The sequence below is a fragment of the Manis pentadactyla genome, chromosome 4, assembly GCF_030020395.1.
Source record: "Manis pentadactyla isolate mManPen7 chromosome 4, mManPen7.hap1, whole genome shotgun sequence".
Classification (NCBI taxonomy): Eukaryota; Metazoa; Chordata; class Mammalia; order Pholidota; family Manidae; genus Manis; species Manis pentadactyla.
This window is the reverse complement of record NC_080022.1, coordinates 96,562,034-96,576,202: the sequence shown is the minus strand read 5'-3', so window position 1 is coordinate 96,576,202 and position 14,169 is coordinate 96,562,034. Positions and strand designations below refer to the sequence as shown.

The window sequence follows — 14,169 nt, the reverse complement described above, 5'->3', positions numbered from 1 at the left end:
CCTTCATCTTCCCAGTACACTGTTTTCTTTGTAGAGCTCAGTAGATGCTTATTCAGGTGAAGTGGGCAGCTGAGTGAGTGTCCGAGATGTTCAGGAATTTAATAAGGTCACCCCTCAGGTGCATCACAGAAAGGACTCACACGGCAGCGAGGGGGAGGTAAGGTCGATGCTTTTACCTTTCAGGTAACGCGGAACAGTCCCATAAGAGAGAAATGATTCATTAGCTAAGCTTTTTTTCCCCAGAAATTTAGTTTGTGAATTCAAATTATGTTGCATAGCATTAGATTCTCTCTTAATTTTCATTCTGTTAAGGTTTGTTATATTTAAATTATATAGATCATCCTGAAAATTAGCTTTAGGGCTATATTCCTTATCATTATTTTTATTTTCAAAAGCATTTCTCATTTTTGGCACAGATATGGAAAAATCACACTTTACTCGAGATCCATCCCAGCTTAAAGGTATCCTTATTCGAGCATCATTGAAAAAAAGCACAATGGGATTTGGTTTTACTATTATTGGTGGAGATAGGCCCGATGAGTTCCTACAAGTGAAAAATGTGCTAAAAGATGGTCCTGCAGCTCAAGATGGGAAAATTGCACCAGGTAACAAATTTTTCAGAATTACTTGAAGAATAGTGATACCAGAGCAAGAATTATAGTGAAAATGTTTTATGAAATATATATGTGTAATTTATATATATATATATAGTAAATATGTATTTACATATATGTATATGTTATATATGATTTATATATTTATTTAAAGGATAAACTATTTTAATACAGGAATCTCCCTCTTCAATTGTATAATTTAGCTTTCTCTTTGTATACATAATATATATTATGTATGATGTATAAATATATGTAATATAAATATGTAAATCATACATAATATATAGCCAATACTTGAATAAATATTATAAAAATATATAAATTATATAAGTTACATATATAAAGAGAGAAGACTAAATTATACAACTAAAGATGGAGATACCTGTATTAAAATAGTTTATCCTCTAAGTGTGTACTAGTTTTAAGGGAAGGCCATTTTTATAAGTAAGTGGAAACTTAAAGAAAACATTAAATTCAATCAATTTTTTTAATAGTTTGTATAATTTTGAAATAACTTGGCTGCACTAAGCTGAAGATTTATTAGCCATCTTAGAAATGTATTTGATTGGTTGATTTTCTTTGATTAGGTAGGGTGCTTTTGGAGCTATCAAACATTTTCCTATAATCTTTTTTGAAAAATGACCCACTGTGATATTTATAGTGATACTGAACATGTGGTTATATCTCATAGTTTTTCCCCAAGTTTTTATTTTGTTTTTTCTTTCTTAGTCTCACTGGTTATTAGTAAAATTAAACTGTCATTTTAAGAATTGTAAACACAGATTTTTACAGAATTGTATAAATTTGTCTTTTATATAGTTTTTATTTGGTAATTGTTAGATATTTTTATGTGGCTGACATTGTTTATGGCTGAGGGAATGAGAAGTTCAAGACTAGTTACTAATTATGAGGGGGGTTTAAGCACATTTTTCAAGAAAGATTTTAGTATTTCACTGAGGTTGCTTCTCACACTGTTTGCTAGACTTTTCTAATCCTCTCTTATCACATACCATGTAAATATGTGCCCATTTGGACAATTCATCTACCGTAGTACTTTCGATGGCAGATATCACTTAAAGTTAAGATATGGAATCTCTCATATTATGCTTTCCCATTTAGGTGATAGAAACTTAAAACAAGAAAACTTAAAATAATCAAAAGGTATATTTTATAAAGAAAATTATTTCCAGCTCATCTTTATTACTCGATAAAATTAACAAACTCTAGAGATAAAATTAATAGTAAGTTTTTTTTAAGTTCTCAATTTTGACTTTTTGAGCATTTTGTCCATGAAACCCATTTCATAGCTACTGTATATGCTGTCAAGATTTTATAATATAGATTCAGATTTCTCTAAAACCATTATTTAATTTGCAGAGCAGTATAATACTTCCATGAAAATTCTGGGAATGTTAACCAGAGGAGGAAAAATCAAAACTTTGTTTCTAATTAGTCTAATTTCTCTATCTTCTTAGATTATGAAACAAATTTCCAACAGACTAACATTTGTTTTTAAATATTATTCATATTGATTTTTTAAAGCCTACTTGCAATCAGAACAAATTAAAGCACCTTTATTAGGCAATAACCTTTTAAATAATCATATTCAAATAAAGGCAGCAAATGGGTGAAACATCAGAGGACACATATTAAAAATTAAGGCTGCATTAAGAAAAAACACAACCAATGAATGTCAAGTCGTAATGAGTCTGCAATCAAAGTGGTCATAATAATGTAAAATCAGGAAAGCAAAACCAGATTTTAAAAGGATTAATTTAGCTGACTTTTCAATGTCTTAAATAATATGATCTTTACTTGTGCTGATTTTTTGTTTCTTGTTTCACTTTTGAAACCTGAATTACAGTAAATTGAAAATCTCTACAAAATGAATGGTGCATTAAAGAAAATATATTTGTAACATTATTCTAAACTTAGGCCCTGTGTTTTTTCAAACTAGAAATGAATTTTTAAGTGCATGATAATTAATGGCTTCTTAGAATCAAGAAATAAGGTGATATTTAAAGATTGAAGTTATTTACTCCTCCATACTGAGTACCTACAACAGCGTACCTAGCTTAGTATGGCCACTTAGGTATGACTCAGAGGATATACTAACAATAATAATATGAATTTGCAGTTAGTTTTTAAATGACTTACTTGAGCTTGAGGTCATAACTCTTTGCTACAAAGATAATTAAGATATTATACATTTATATATTCTTTTTAGAGAGGTGTAACAGAAGAGGGAATGACATATCTATGTTTGAAATCTATCTTTGAAGGAGTTAATGAACAGTAAGAGGTTTCCAGAATTCAAATTTAGATGTTAAGTGTAAGTTATTTTTGTCTCCCCCCACAACAAAAAATTAACTTATTTAGTGGCGTTAATATTTTTAACATGATTGTGTTTTACCAGGTGATGTTATTGTAGATATAAATGGCAGCTGTGTCCTTGGTCACACTCATGCAGATGTTGTCCAGATGTTTCAGTTGGTACCTGTCAATCAGCATGTAAGCCTCACTCTATGTCGTGGTTATCCACTTCCTGATGACAGTGAAGATCCTATTGTGGACATTGTTGCTGCTACACCTGTTGTCAATGGACAATCATTAACCAAGGGAGAGACTCGCATGAACACTCAGGATTTTAAGTCAGGAGCACTGGTACTGGACCAGAATGGAAAATCGGGACATACCCTGTTGAGTGATCGTCTCAATGGACCATCAGATCCAAGTGAGCAGAGAGCATCCATGGCATCATCAGGCAGCTCCCAGCCTGAACTAGTGGCTGTCCCTCTCGTTAAGGGCCCAAAAGGTTTTGGGTTTGCAATTGCTGACAGCCCAACTGGACAGAAGGTGAAAATGATATTGGATAGTCAGTGGTGTCAAGGCCTACAGAAAGGGGATATAATTAAGGAAATTTACCATCAAAATGTGCAGAATTTAACACATCTCCAAGTGGTCGAGGTGCTAAAGCAGTTTCCAGTAGGTGCAGATGTACCATTGCTTATCTTAAGAGGAGGTAAGTAAAAGCATAACAAGGAGGAAAGCCTTCATTTCTCATGCATTTATATCTGTTAATTGTCCTTCCTGCAGATCAGAAAATCTCTTTTCCTAGCAGATCCAACTGGTAATTACTGTGCATTTTCCTTAGGGTTCTGTCTGACTGCTTCCATCAGCACTATCTTTTGCAGCAGCTTTTTTAGTCATTATTGGTTCCACTGGTGTCATTATGGGTTTCTTTCCCTCTATATTCTTTTTAAAATCTGATTTATGGCTTTAATGATTAGAGAAAGTCCTAACATTGTGCTGCTTCAAATGAAATATATCCTCTTAATTCATTTTCTCTGTTGATGACAATAATAGAAATTGACTCTTTTAGCCAGTGGTACTTCTCCTGGACCTCTGTAATATACCAAGGATGTTTGAAAGAGCTAGCATCTCTGTGAATAAGCAAATTGTTGGACGGTGTGTTAATCTGTTCTGTAAAAGCAATCATGATGGCTTGTGTTCATAAAGCTTTTATCTTTAGCTTTAGTATCTGTACATAAATGTTGATTAAACCCCACAGTGCTCATGTGAGGGAAATAAAATTTTTATTTTCCAAGGTCATCAGCTGGCTTGAACTGCTCCCAGACTTAAAACCAGTTCTAAGGACTGATGAAAAAACTGCATCTTAATGGGCTTTCTCATGAAATGAATGATTAGTATTTTAAGGAATAAAATGTAGCCCTTCACACTTCTCTCTCTGGCTTTTACTTTTCATTTTTGAAGCAGATGAGCAGCTGAACTTCACTGGGGCATTTTTCATTATTCTCATTTCTTTGCACTGTTTTTGTTTCTTCTCTGCATGATTCGGTAGAATATGCTCAGAGTAAGGTGAGGATCTCCAGGCAAGTGCGGAGAGTGACCCAGGGCTCCGGCGAGTACACCAAAGATAGCGGGTTTTGTATCAGACAGTTTGATGTCAGTTTCCTGCCTTGCTTTCTGTTTATTATGCGGTGTGAGAAAGTAATGGTATCTATTTGAGCCTTTGTTTACTGTATCTATAAAATGGTAGTAACATTATGCCTTAGGATTGTCATAAACATAAAGTGTGATAATATTTATGCCTGGCACATAGGAGACATTGGACATAGAATTTACAAACCTACGAAAAATTGAAGCTGATTTTATCATTAACATTAGCAGTATTTGTGATCTCTGAATGCTTCCTCTGTTTTTAAAATTTGGCTCGTTTTTTTTTAAGGTCCTCCTTCACCAAGTAAAACTGCCAAAATGGTGAGTATACAGTCATCCTCAAATGCTTCTTCTCATACACAGCTGGAGAGATGCCACACACCCTCCTGTAAGAGCACCTCACTGCAGGGGGATACCGACTGGGAGAAGTCAGGAAGCTTACTGCCCTGGGCTTGTATCACAGACTTGGGGATATGTGTGCATTAGAAAACAGGCCCTACAGAGGAGGCGTGCGTTCTGGTTAAGTATTTCTAGTGGAGGAACACTGGAGGCCCATTCTACCACTAATCCTATCCTCTAAGAAATAAAATATGCACACATTAAAGTGCCTGCTTGGGACTCCTTGTACTTTGTGTTTCAGAGGAGCAAGACTAAGATGCAGCTAAATGTTAGTTAAGGCAGATGATAAACTGTTACATCTGCTCCCTGATGCCCAAAGAAAAGATGTGGTACCTTCACTTAATTTCGTGGGGACTGTAAATACCCACATTTAGATAACCTTCTTACATTAGGACTAAACCAGACTTTCTAGATTAATTGGAGGCCTCTGTCCTCAATTTGCTTGTTATCAAGGTGATAGACTGTCAGACTGGAAACAGTGTTTCCTTTGACATTCTTCTGAATAACTGAGTAGCCTTTTTAAGGACCTGTACAGAGAATAAGACCCTAAAAGGGGGGACACCAAGTAATGCTCTGAAAGAAACTGAGCTGGGTGCACATGTGTAGCTACTTGAGTATCCACAATTGTGGATATGAATCTAAAGACAATTACATAAAAAATCCTAATTTAGTTAATTTGCTTGATTTGGAGTCTGTCATCTCACACTTGAAAGATGGTCTTCCATAAATATAAACCACAGGCTACTAAGGGAAATACCATCAGATACTAAATGGATTAAATCTTTCTAGCTCACCAAATAGGACCATTTGCAAATTTGCTGTTTTATGGATCAAAAGAAGGAAACAGTATGCACTTTGTTGGACTATACTAATTAGGTATAGTGTGAACAGAAATTGTTTGTGCCTATTCAGTTAAAATTGCACTGCATTTTTCTATACTTCTCTGGCTTCTCTGGTAGTCATTTTTAACTCCTGTGCTAACATATTTATTTCATAATGGATGCCAGTGTGGCCATGTGACCCTAATGCCTTATGACTGATGGCCTCTCACTGCTCTGACAGTCCCAGGACATGTGACAGTGAGATAGTCAGGCTGCTTTTATTTTCCTGCCATCTGACTGGCTGAGTCTGGGGCAGTTAAGGCCCCTGTGGCACATTTGTAGTGACTGTCCCCTCATTGTTCCCGGAAAAGCTGCTCTCCTGCATTCTGGTCAGCATTAATTTTTTTTCACAAAAACCTATAATCTCCCTCTCCTAACAGTAAAGCAGAGTAACAAGCCATTCTCAAAACCCTATTTATTTCCTTAGGGTATTTATTGGACTTCATGTTTTAAATTTTATTAAAGAAGTTGTTTTGCTTGGCTCCGTTTTTGGGAAAGTTCTATCTGATTGGGAAAAATATGAAAATAATGCTACTCTGTTTTTCCTCATCTGGCTGACTGGTGTGGAGCATTTTTCCTTCATACATTTGTATTGGCTGTACAGGGTTTTCATGGTTTTCATCTTTATAATCTCAATTGGAGTTAACACTTCCCATTCCGTTTTCTTGGATTATTATCTTAAACATCTTCACTGGGAATTAAATTCAGTGAGTGGGGAACTGCTAAGGCTCTCCCAGAGTATCCCTTTTGCTTTTCTTAGAAATGCTGCCTTGTGTTGTTTCCTATTGGTTGCCTTAAAATCAGTTTGTATCTTGGTGGAGAGAAGGGTAAGATTGCTTAAACACAGGACTAATTAAGGCCCTTCAGTTGACATCATTATAAAGTTTTTCTAATTTAAGTTAAATATTTTTTAGCCAAATAGACATGGCTATGAAAGTGGATTCCTGTAAGACAAACATGCCGTGGCTTTGACCCTGCCACCTGTATAACTGTAATCAGTTGACTGACCTGGTTCAGACAAGTTTTATGAACTAACCAATCATCTAATTTTTTAAAAATACTAAATAAGACTCTTTTCTATTTTAGAACACAGATAAAAAGGAAAATTCAGGAAGTTTGGAGGCCATAAATGAGTCCATTCCCCAGCCTATGCCTTTTCCACCCAGCATTATCAGGTCAGGATCCCCTAAATTGGATCCTTCTGAGGTCTACCTGAAGTCTAAGACCTTATATGAAGATAAACGTAAGTAGTTGTGGAATATTTCAGGGGAGCATGCAACCAAATAAAATTGAATTTTTTTAAACTGGGACCTTCCCATCTGTCAAAACCATATTGAAAAGTTACTCCTTTATTCTCATTTTAATATAACTCTGGGGTTCCTCCATTTACATTCAACATTCATTCATTCATTTTTTTTCAAAACCAAGTATTAAGTGCCTGCAAGCTACCTACCACCATAGTAGATAATGGGAATACAGAGATAAATAGGTGACATAGGCCTTGCACCCAGAAAGATAATTAAAACTAAATGGAAAAGACAAGTGTGTAATCCAATAAGTGTACAAATAAGCCTCATAGTAATGGAAGGATGGGCTGGACAAACTGGGAGTCCAAGTAGGAAGTGGTCAGTTTTACCACTGTGGGTTGTAAAAAGTGTCAGATCTGCTTACAGGAATTTAAGCCTTAACACCAGGTCTTCAGAGGTGAAGAGGTGTTTATGAGATAGATGCAAGGGCAAGAAAGAAGGAATAACATTTCAGCATTGACTTCACGTGGCCTGGGTTCTGCAAGGAGGTCAGTTCAGCTGGGTGCGGTTGGTGAGGGAAACGAGAGGGGAGAACAGGAGCAGATCGTGGGGACAGGTTCTGCCATTCTGAGGAAGCTGGAGCTGGTTACACCAATGATAGAGAGCCATGGAATGGCTTTAACTAGAGGAATGAATTTACTGGATTAGTGTCTTAGATTTTCCTGGCAGGATTATGAAGGATGATGAATCAGAGGGGTGTGTGGTCTGAAGAGGACACCAAGGAGGGAAGCTTCTTACTCTTGAGTCCAGCTGGAAGACGATAGAGAGAGAGAGTGCCTAAGGCAGAAAATCATCTGTGTGATAATTTACTTCCTACTGATTCCAAACCTTTTCCAAAGTAAAATTGCAGATTTAAGCAGGTTTAATTTTTAAAATATATTTGGTTTTTTGTTTGTTTTTTTATTAAGGTATCATTGATATACAATCTTAGGAAGGTTTCACATGAGCAATATTGTGGTTACTACTTTCACCCATATTATCAAGTCCCCCTACACACTCCATTGCAGTCACTGTCCATCAGTGTAATAAGATGCTACAGAGTCATTACTTGTCTTCTCTTTGCTATTAAAATGTATTTGTTTTTAAGAAGTAGATCTAAATCTGCCTTGGAAAATATGTACACAAGTGGAAATATATAACTGACTTCATACTTACTTAACCTATTGCAGAACTTTGTCTTGATAGTTCCAGGCCATATTTCAAAATGAAAACCAGTTGTAAGCGCAGCAAAGCAATAATTTAAATTAGTGCAATTAGGGAGAATCTCCTTCAGACTTCCCATTCATAGCCTAATATGGTATTGGGATAAACTGTTCCATCCCTTTGGGCTTCACCCATAAAATAAATGAGTTGGTCACATGAGTCTTTTTGTCTTAAAGTCCTGTGATTCTAATAGGAAGTGTTTCTCAAAAGAGATTGCTTCTAAGGAACATTATCAGGATTTACCCTCTGTGGTATCTCACTTTTTCTATAGTTCCCTGACATGTTTCTCTCTTTTCCCTTCCTAGCAAATACTTCTTGTAAAAACATTAATATTTTCCCAGAGGTAATATTCTAGTCATGAAGTTTTTTCCTGATTTAATATTCTGATGAATGTGACCTGTGCTTCAGGGACAGGATAGTGTGAGTTCAGAGCCTGGACCCTGGAAGTCAAGCTGAGTTTAAATCTCAGCTCTGCCATTTACTGCTATGTGAAACTGGCAAGTTAGTTAGGCCCTCAGTTTTCTAGCTAGAAAATGGAGCGAATAGTAACTGTTAGCTATTACTTGTTTTCTTCTAAAATATCATTTTGCAAAATTGGGCTAAGTAAGTAATTCATGTGGAATGCTTTTCTGAAACAAAGGTATTTGCTTAGGAGTAGAATTAAAGCATTTTATGGGCTCTCTTTTCCTAGGATTTGCCCAAGTGTTGATTTAAAAAATTTGCTCCTATCAAATATCAATTTAAATTGAATAATTCTGAGTTCAATATCGTAGTATTGATGTGCAGGGAATTGGGGGTAAATATTCCTAAGCAATGTTGATACATTTTGTTCAGAGTTCAAAAGAAAGATTTATGACTGAACGTTTTGTAGTGTTATGCTCTTGTATAAATTTTCACATACCAATATATGAGGTTATAGTTCTTGAACTCTATATTATCCTACTAAACATTGAATTTTGTCTTATTTTGATCTTTTTAAAATAAATCAAATATTCATTTTATTTTTTTAAATATTTTCTGGTTTTCCTTAGCACCAAACACCAAAGATTTGGATGTTTTTCTTCGGAAACAGGAATCAGGGTTTGGCTTCAGGGTGCTAGGAGGAGATGGACCTGACCAATCTGTAAGTTTAAATACTTTTGAATTTGGCTGTTCCTGTTAAAAGTTTTAAGTGGTAATTTAGTATGGTGTTTTTGTTGTGTTTGGCCTTTTTAACGGTTTTGTTTTCTCTAACAGTTTCATTAATGAGAAGAACTGAATTTCTGTTAGTGTGGTAATTCCTCTGTTACCATGGTGTAGCTTAAGCAAAAACTGAATGTGTCAGCTGTATGTTGGACAGTAATTAATTTATTTATGTGCTTAAAATTTATTTTAAATTTCTATTCCCTTTGCCTTTGTTAAACAGATTTTAAGACATTTGTTTTCTATAAGAAACCTATACTCCAAAGTGCTATTACTACAACCACTCTTATCTTTTGGATGCTCAGAGAACAGTTGGCGTGAGCCTGTGCATATCATATCACCTAATCTTATTAGTGGGTTGATATTTTCATGCCCAGTACTTTGCATGCCATTTCAGTTGTTACCTATGAAACTAGAAAAGTATGAAGTTACTAATGCTTCTGTCCAGAAAACCTAAGGGTTATGTTTGCAAAGCATTTAAAATCTAGAATTTTATTTGTATGTGATTCTCACATAAAATTAGTTTAGAAAACAAATGTAATGGGTTTTCAATTTTGCCCTTAGTTTGAATGACAAAGAAGTGATGTGCTTTGTAGCATTTAAGAACAAAAGTTTTTTGTGTACTATTACTATCATGCTTGGAAGGTAGGTAAATAGCAATAATCTATTAAAATGACAGGCTTCTTCCTATTTTTGAATAGAGCGTTTGATTTATATATTATAAATGTACTCTATTAGTCATACTGATTAAAACAAAATTATGAGAACAAAACTTAAAGCAGGTTGACTTGTAGAATTCAAATATAAGATACCCTGATTGTTCTTAGTTGTAGATACACTTTTGTTTTATTGCTTCCTATTTTGTCAGTACTTACTTGTAGTGTTCTCTTAGATTTTAAAAATTTATCTTCAGCAACTTGGGAGAAACTTTTCTCTTCTTTTAAATGTCAGATTTTAGCAGCTCTGAAACTAGCCCAAACATTTAGGATTACCCAATGACAGGATTCTAGCTGCTGGCAAACAGAATGAACTAGATACGTTTGTCTGGATTCAAGTGAACCTCAGGCCACTGTATTCCCCGAAAACATTCACTACGTTGAGATTTAGGAACAAGAAATGTTTCTCAGTTATATACATTGAACTTGTACTGACAGCTTTATGTGATGGGAGTATCATAAGAATTACCCCACTTGCTGTGAACAGTGTGTACAAAAATCTTTCCTGATGGCATTCAGTAGACTTCTTTTACTTTTAAGGAAAGTACTCCACAGTATTGCATTTTATGAGTTTAATGTTTTTGTTTTATTGTAGCGATAGAAGTGAAAGTGGTTCTTTTAAAGCTATTGACCAATTTTGTATTTTGTATCTTCTTTGTACTCAACCAAGTATCCAGAAAGAATTAAGTAGTGTGGTTAGTTGAAGCACCATTTTGGAGAATGGTCACTTTCTATGACATCACCTTTCTAAAATATGACTGTTTTCATAGTTGAACTGCAAATATCTGTTGGTTTGCACAGTACTGAGTTAAGAAGTCCTTAACTTAGTTAACCATCTTAGTAGACTGTATAAACCAACCTACACTTTGTTATCCTGTCAGATATACATTGGGGCCATCATTCCTCTGGGTGCGGCTGAGAAAGATGGTCGGCTCCGTGCAGCTGATGAGCTGATGTGCATTGATGGGATTCCTGTTAAAGGGAAATCACACAAACAAGTCTTAGACCTAATGACGACTGCTGCTCGAAATGGCCACGTGTTATTAACCGTCAGAAGAAAGATCTTCTGTGGTGGTATGTGGACCTGTTCTAGCACTGATAAGAAAGAAACAGAGGCTTAGTCCACTTTCTGTATGATTTTGCAAGTTATTTTATTCTGCTTAATAGTGTACTAGACAATCCATTTGGTGTGACCCAAGGCCTCATTGTGGAAGGCCATGTGAACTCCCTGAGGTAAATACTGTCACCATCTAGTTTTTCAATTATTCCCAGAGAGACACATAGCTGGTAGGTAGTAGGGCCAGGATTAAAACAGGCAGTTTAATTACAGAGCCCAGGTCTAAACCATCACACTAGGATATGAATCTCTCTCTCATTTTTCTCATCAATAGCTTTGTGAATATTAAATAAGAATTTTTACAAGTGAATTCTTGCCACTTTAAAATTTAAACAATACAACCCTGTAGCACAAGAGTGCAAGCCTCATGAAGTTGGGGATATTTATCCATTTAGTTATCTGCTGTATTCCCGGCACTTAGAAGAGGGCTTGCCTGGCACCAAGTGGACAAGAGTAAATGGTGACATACTGAATATTGGTGTTACTCTTAAAAATGAGGCACTGTGCTTTTGATTGCAACATTCAGAGTAAAGACCTGTCTCTCTTTGTAAATATCAGGCATTTAGAGATGCATACAGATTTTAATGCAAAACTGTTGCTTCCATTTGGTTGTACTGGTGTCAGACTATAACTATATACAGGAAAAAAGTGATGCCGTACAAGTAGTGGTAGACTCTCTCCTGGAAAGCTTCATGAAGGTCCATAGAAGTTTGGTATTACTGGAGGTATTTAGCTAATTCACTCTAACCATGCATTATACCAAAATAAATCCTGTGTTTTTTCATTAATATTAGGATATTGGTGGCACTTCATTGAGATCCTAAAACATAATCCCAGAATCATGTAGATTCTGAGCAAAAAGAGACCTTACAAGTGCATATTCCTTGACAGGAGTGTGCTGTAGTTGTTAGTAATGATGGTTTGTGTCAAATTGTGGCTCAAAATTTGCCTTTTTAAAAAAAATTTATTAGGACTAACTTGTGTCATTCTTTATCAAATTCTGACATCATACTTGAATCGGAGAAAAGGGTGTAGATTAACACCCCATTTGCTGGGAATTCCATATGACCCAATCTGTGCCCAGGAGAGTTTGCTGATTATGTGGACAGCTTGCTAAATACTGGGAGGGCGCCGGCAGTAGGGGCAGATGGCTGTGACTGCTGATGGTTAACTCTCCTGATACCATCACTCAGAAAACTGCAGTTGTAAAACATTTATAACACAAATTCTGTTTAGATGGCCGACTGTGCTCAACCTTTAATGGGCAACATCTCTGTCCTGATGCAGTGGCCTCTCAGATGTCACAAGTGTCAGTTACTGCACAAAATTGTATTTAAAGTTGATTCTAAAAGGAAGTTTATTAGGTTGTTTCTCATTACCAACTTTTGTTAAAACCTTGCTGGAATTTAAACAATTTCAAGAAGAATTTACCATGAAATGTCATGAAACCTTTGGAAAAACTTCCTTTAAAATGAGATAACATTGTGTATCTTTCCACTTATATACTTGAAGAGTGTTTAAGAAGTTAAACAGACTGCTGTTACCAACATCTGCACTCAGATTTTATCTAGAGCTCACATGGGGGGTCTGCGTTTCTATCCTTCATGTTATTAGAAACTAAATTTTCTTGTGAGAGGCTTAGCACAAAAACCCTTTAGTTATCAAAAATTATGATGTTCCAGAAATATCAAAATTGATAATGTTTATTATAGAGAAACAACCTGAGGATGACAGCTCTCAAGCCTTCATTGCAACGCAGAATGGATCTCCGTACCTGAACCGAGCAGAGGTCCCAGGCAGACCTGCTCCCCAGGAGGCCTATGATGTTGTCTTGCACCGAAAAGAAAATGAAGGATTTGGTTTTGTTATCCTCACCTCCAAAAGCAAACCACCTCCAGGAGGTGAGGGCTGCTATATCCTATTGTCCCTCCCTGCAATTTCTCTTTTCTGAGTCTTCCATTGGGGTTTTATGAAACTTCCTAGGAATTATGTATAAATTGCCTTAGAGAATTATCTTTTTTATTATTATTTATTTATTTGGTATCATTAATGTATAATTACATGAGGAACATTACGATTACTAGACTCCTCCCCATTATCAAGTCCCCACCACAGAACTCATTACAGTCACTGTCCATCAGCGTAGTAAGATGCTATAGAATCACTACTTGTCTTCTCTGTGCTATACTGCCTTCCTCGTGCCCCCCTTACATTATGTGTGCTAATTGTAATGCCCCTTTTTCCCCCTTATCCCTCCCTTCGCACTGATACTCCCCAGTCCCTTTCCCTTTGGCAACTGTTAGTCCATTCCTCGACTCTGTGAGTCTGCTGCCGTTTTGTTCCTTCAGTTTTTTTTTTGTTCTTATACTTCACAGATGAGTGAAATCATCTGATACTTGTCTTTCTCTGCCTGTCTTATTTCACTGAGCATAATACCCTCTAGCTCCACCCACGTTGTTCCAAATGGTAGGATTTGTTTTGTTCTTACGGCTGAATAATATTCCATTGTGTATATGTACCACATCTTCTTTATCCATTCATCTACTGATGGACACTTAGGTTGCTTTCATTTCTTGGCTATTGTAAATAGTGCTGCGATAAACATAGGGGTGCATATGGCTTTTTCAAACTGGGCTGTTGCATTCTTAGGGTAAATTCCTAGGAGTGGAATTCCTAGGTCAAATGGTATTTCTATTTTGAGTTTTTTGAGGAACATACATACTGCTTTCCACCATGGTTGAACTAATTTACATTCCAACCAGCAGTGTAAGAGGGTTCCCCTTTCTCCAC

At 35.9% G+C, this 14,169-nt stretch overlaps 1 protein-coding gene across 5 annotated transcripts in view; it reads left to right on the top strand.

Moving 5' to 3' along the window:
- MAGI3 (membrane associated guanylate kinase, WW and PDZ domain containing 3) overlaps positions 1-14,169 on the top strand; it is a 298,231-nt gene that overhangs the window by 252,540 nt on the left and 31,522 nt on the right. For all 5 annotated transcript variants that reach the window (XM_036923409.2, XM_036923408.2, XM_036923411.2 and 2 more), the window contains exons 9-15: positions 417-605; positions 3,031-3,636; positions 4,864-4,895; positions 6,941-7,097; positions 9,396-9,487; positions 11,144-11,336; positions 13,092-13,280. In XM_036923409.2, the coding sequence (XP_036779304.2) occupies positions 417-605; positions 3,031-3,636; positions 4,864-4,895; positions 6,941-7,097; positions 9,396-9,487; positions 11,144-11,336; positions 13,092-13,280 (1,458 nt within the window). The remainder of the gene's footprint in view (positions 1-416; positions 606-3,030; positions 3,637-4,863; positions 4,896-6,940; positions 7,098-9,395; positions 9,488-11,143; positions 11,337-13,091; positions 13,281-14,169) is intronic.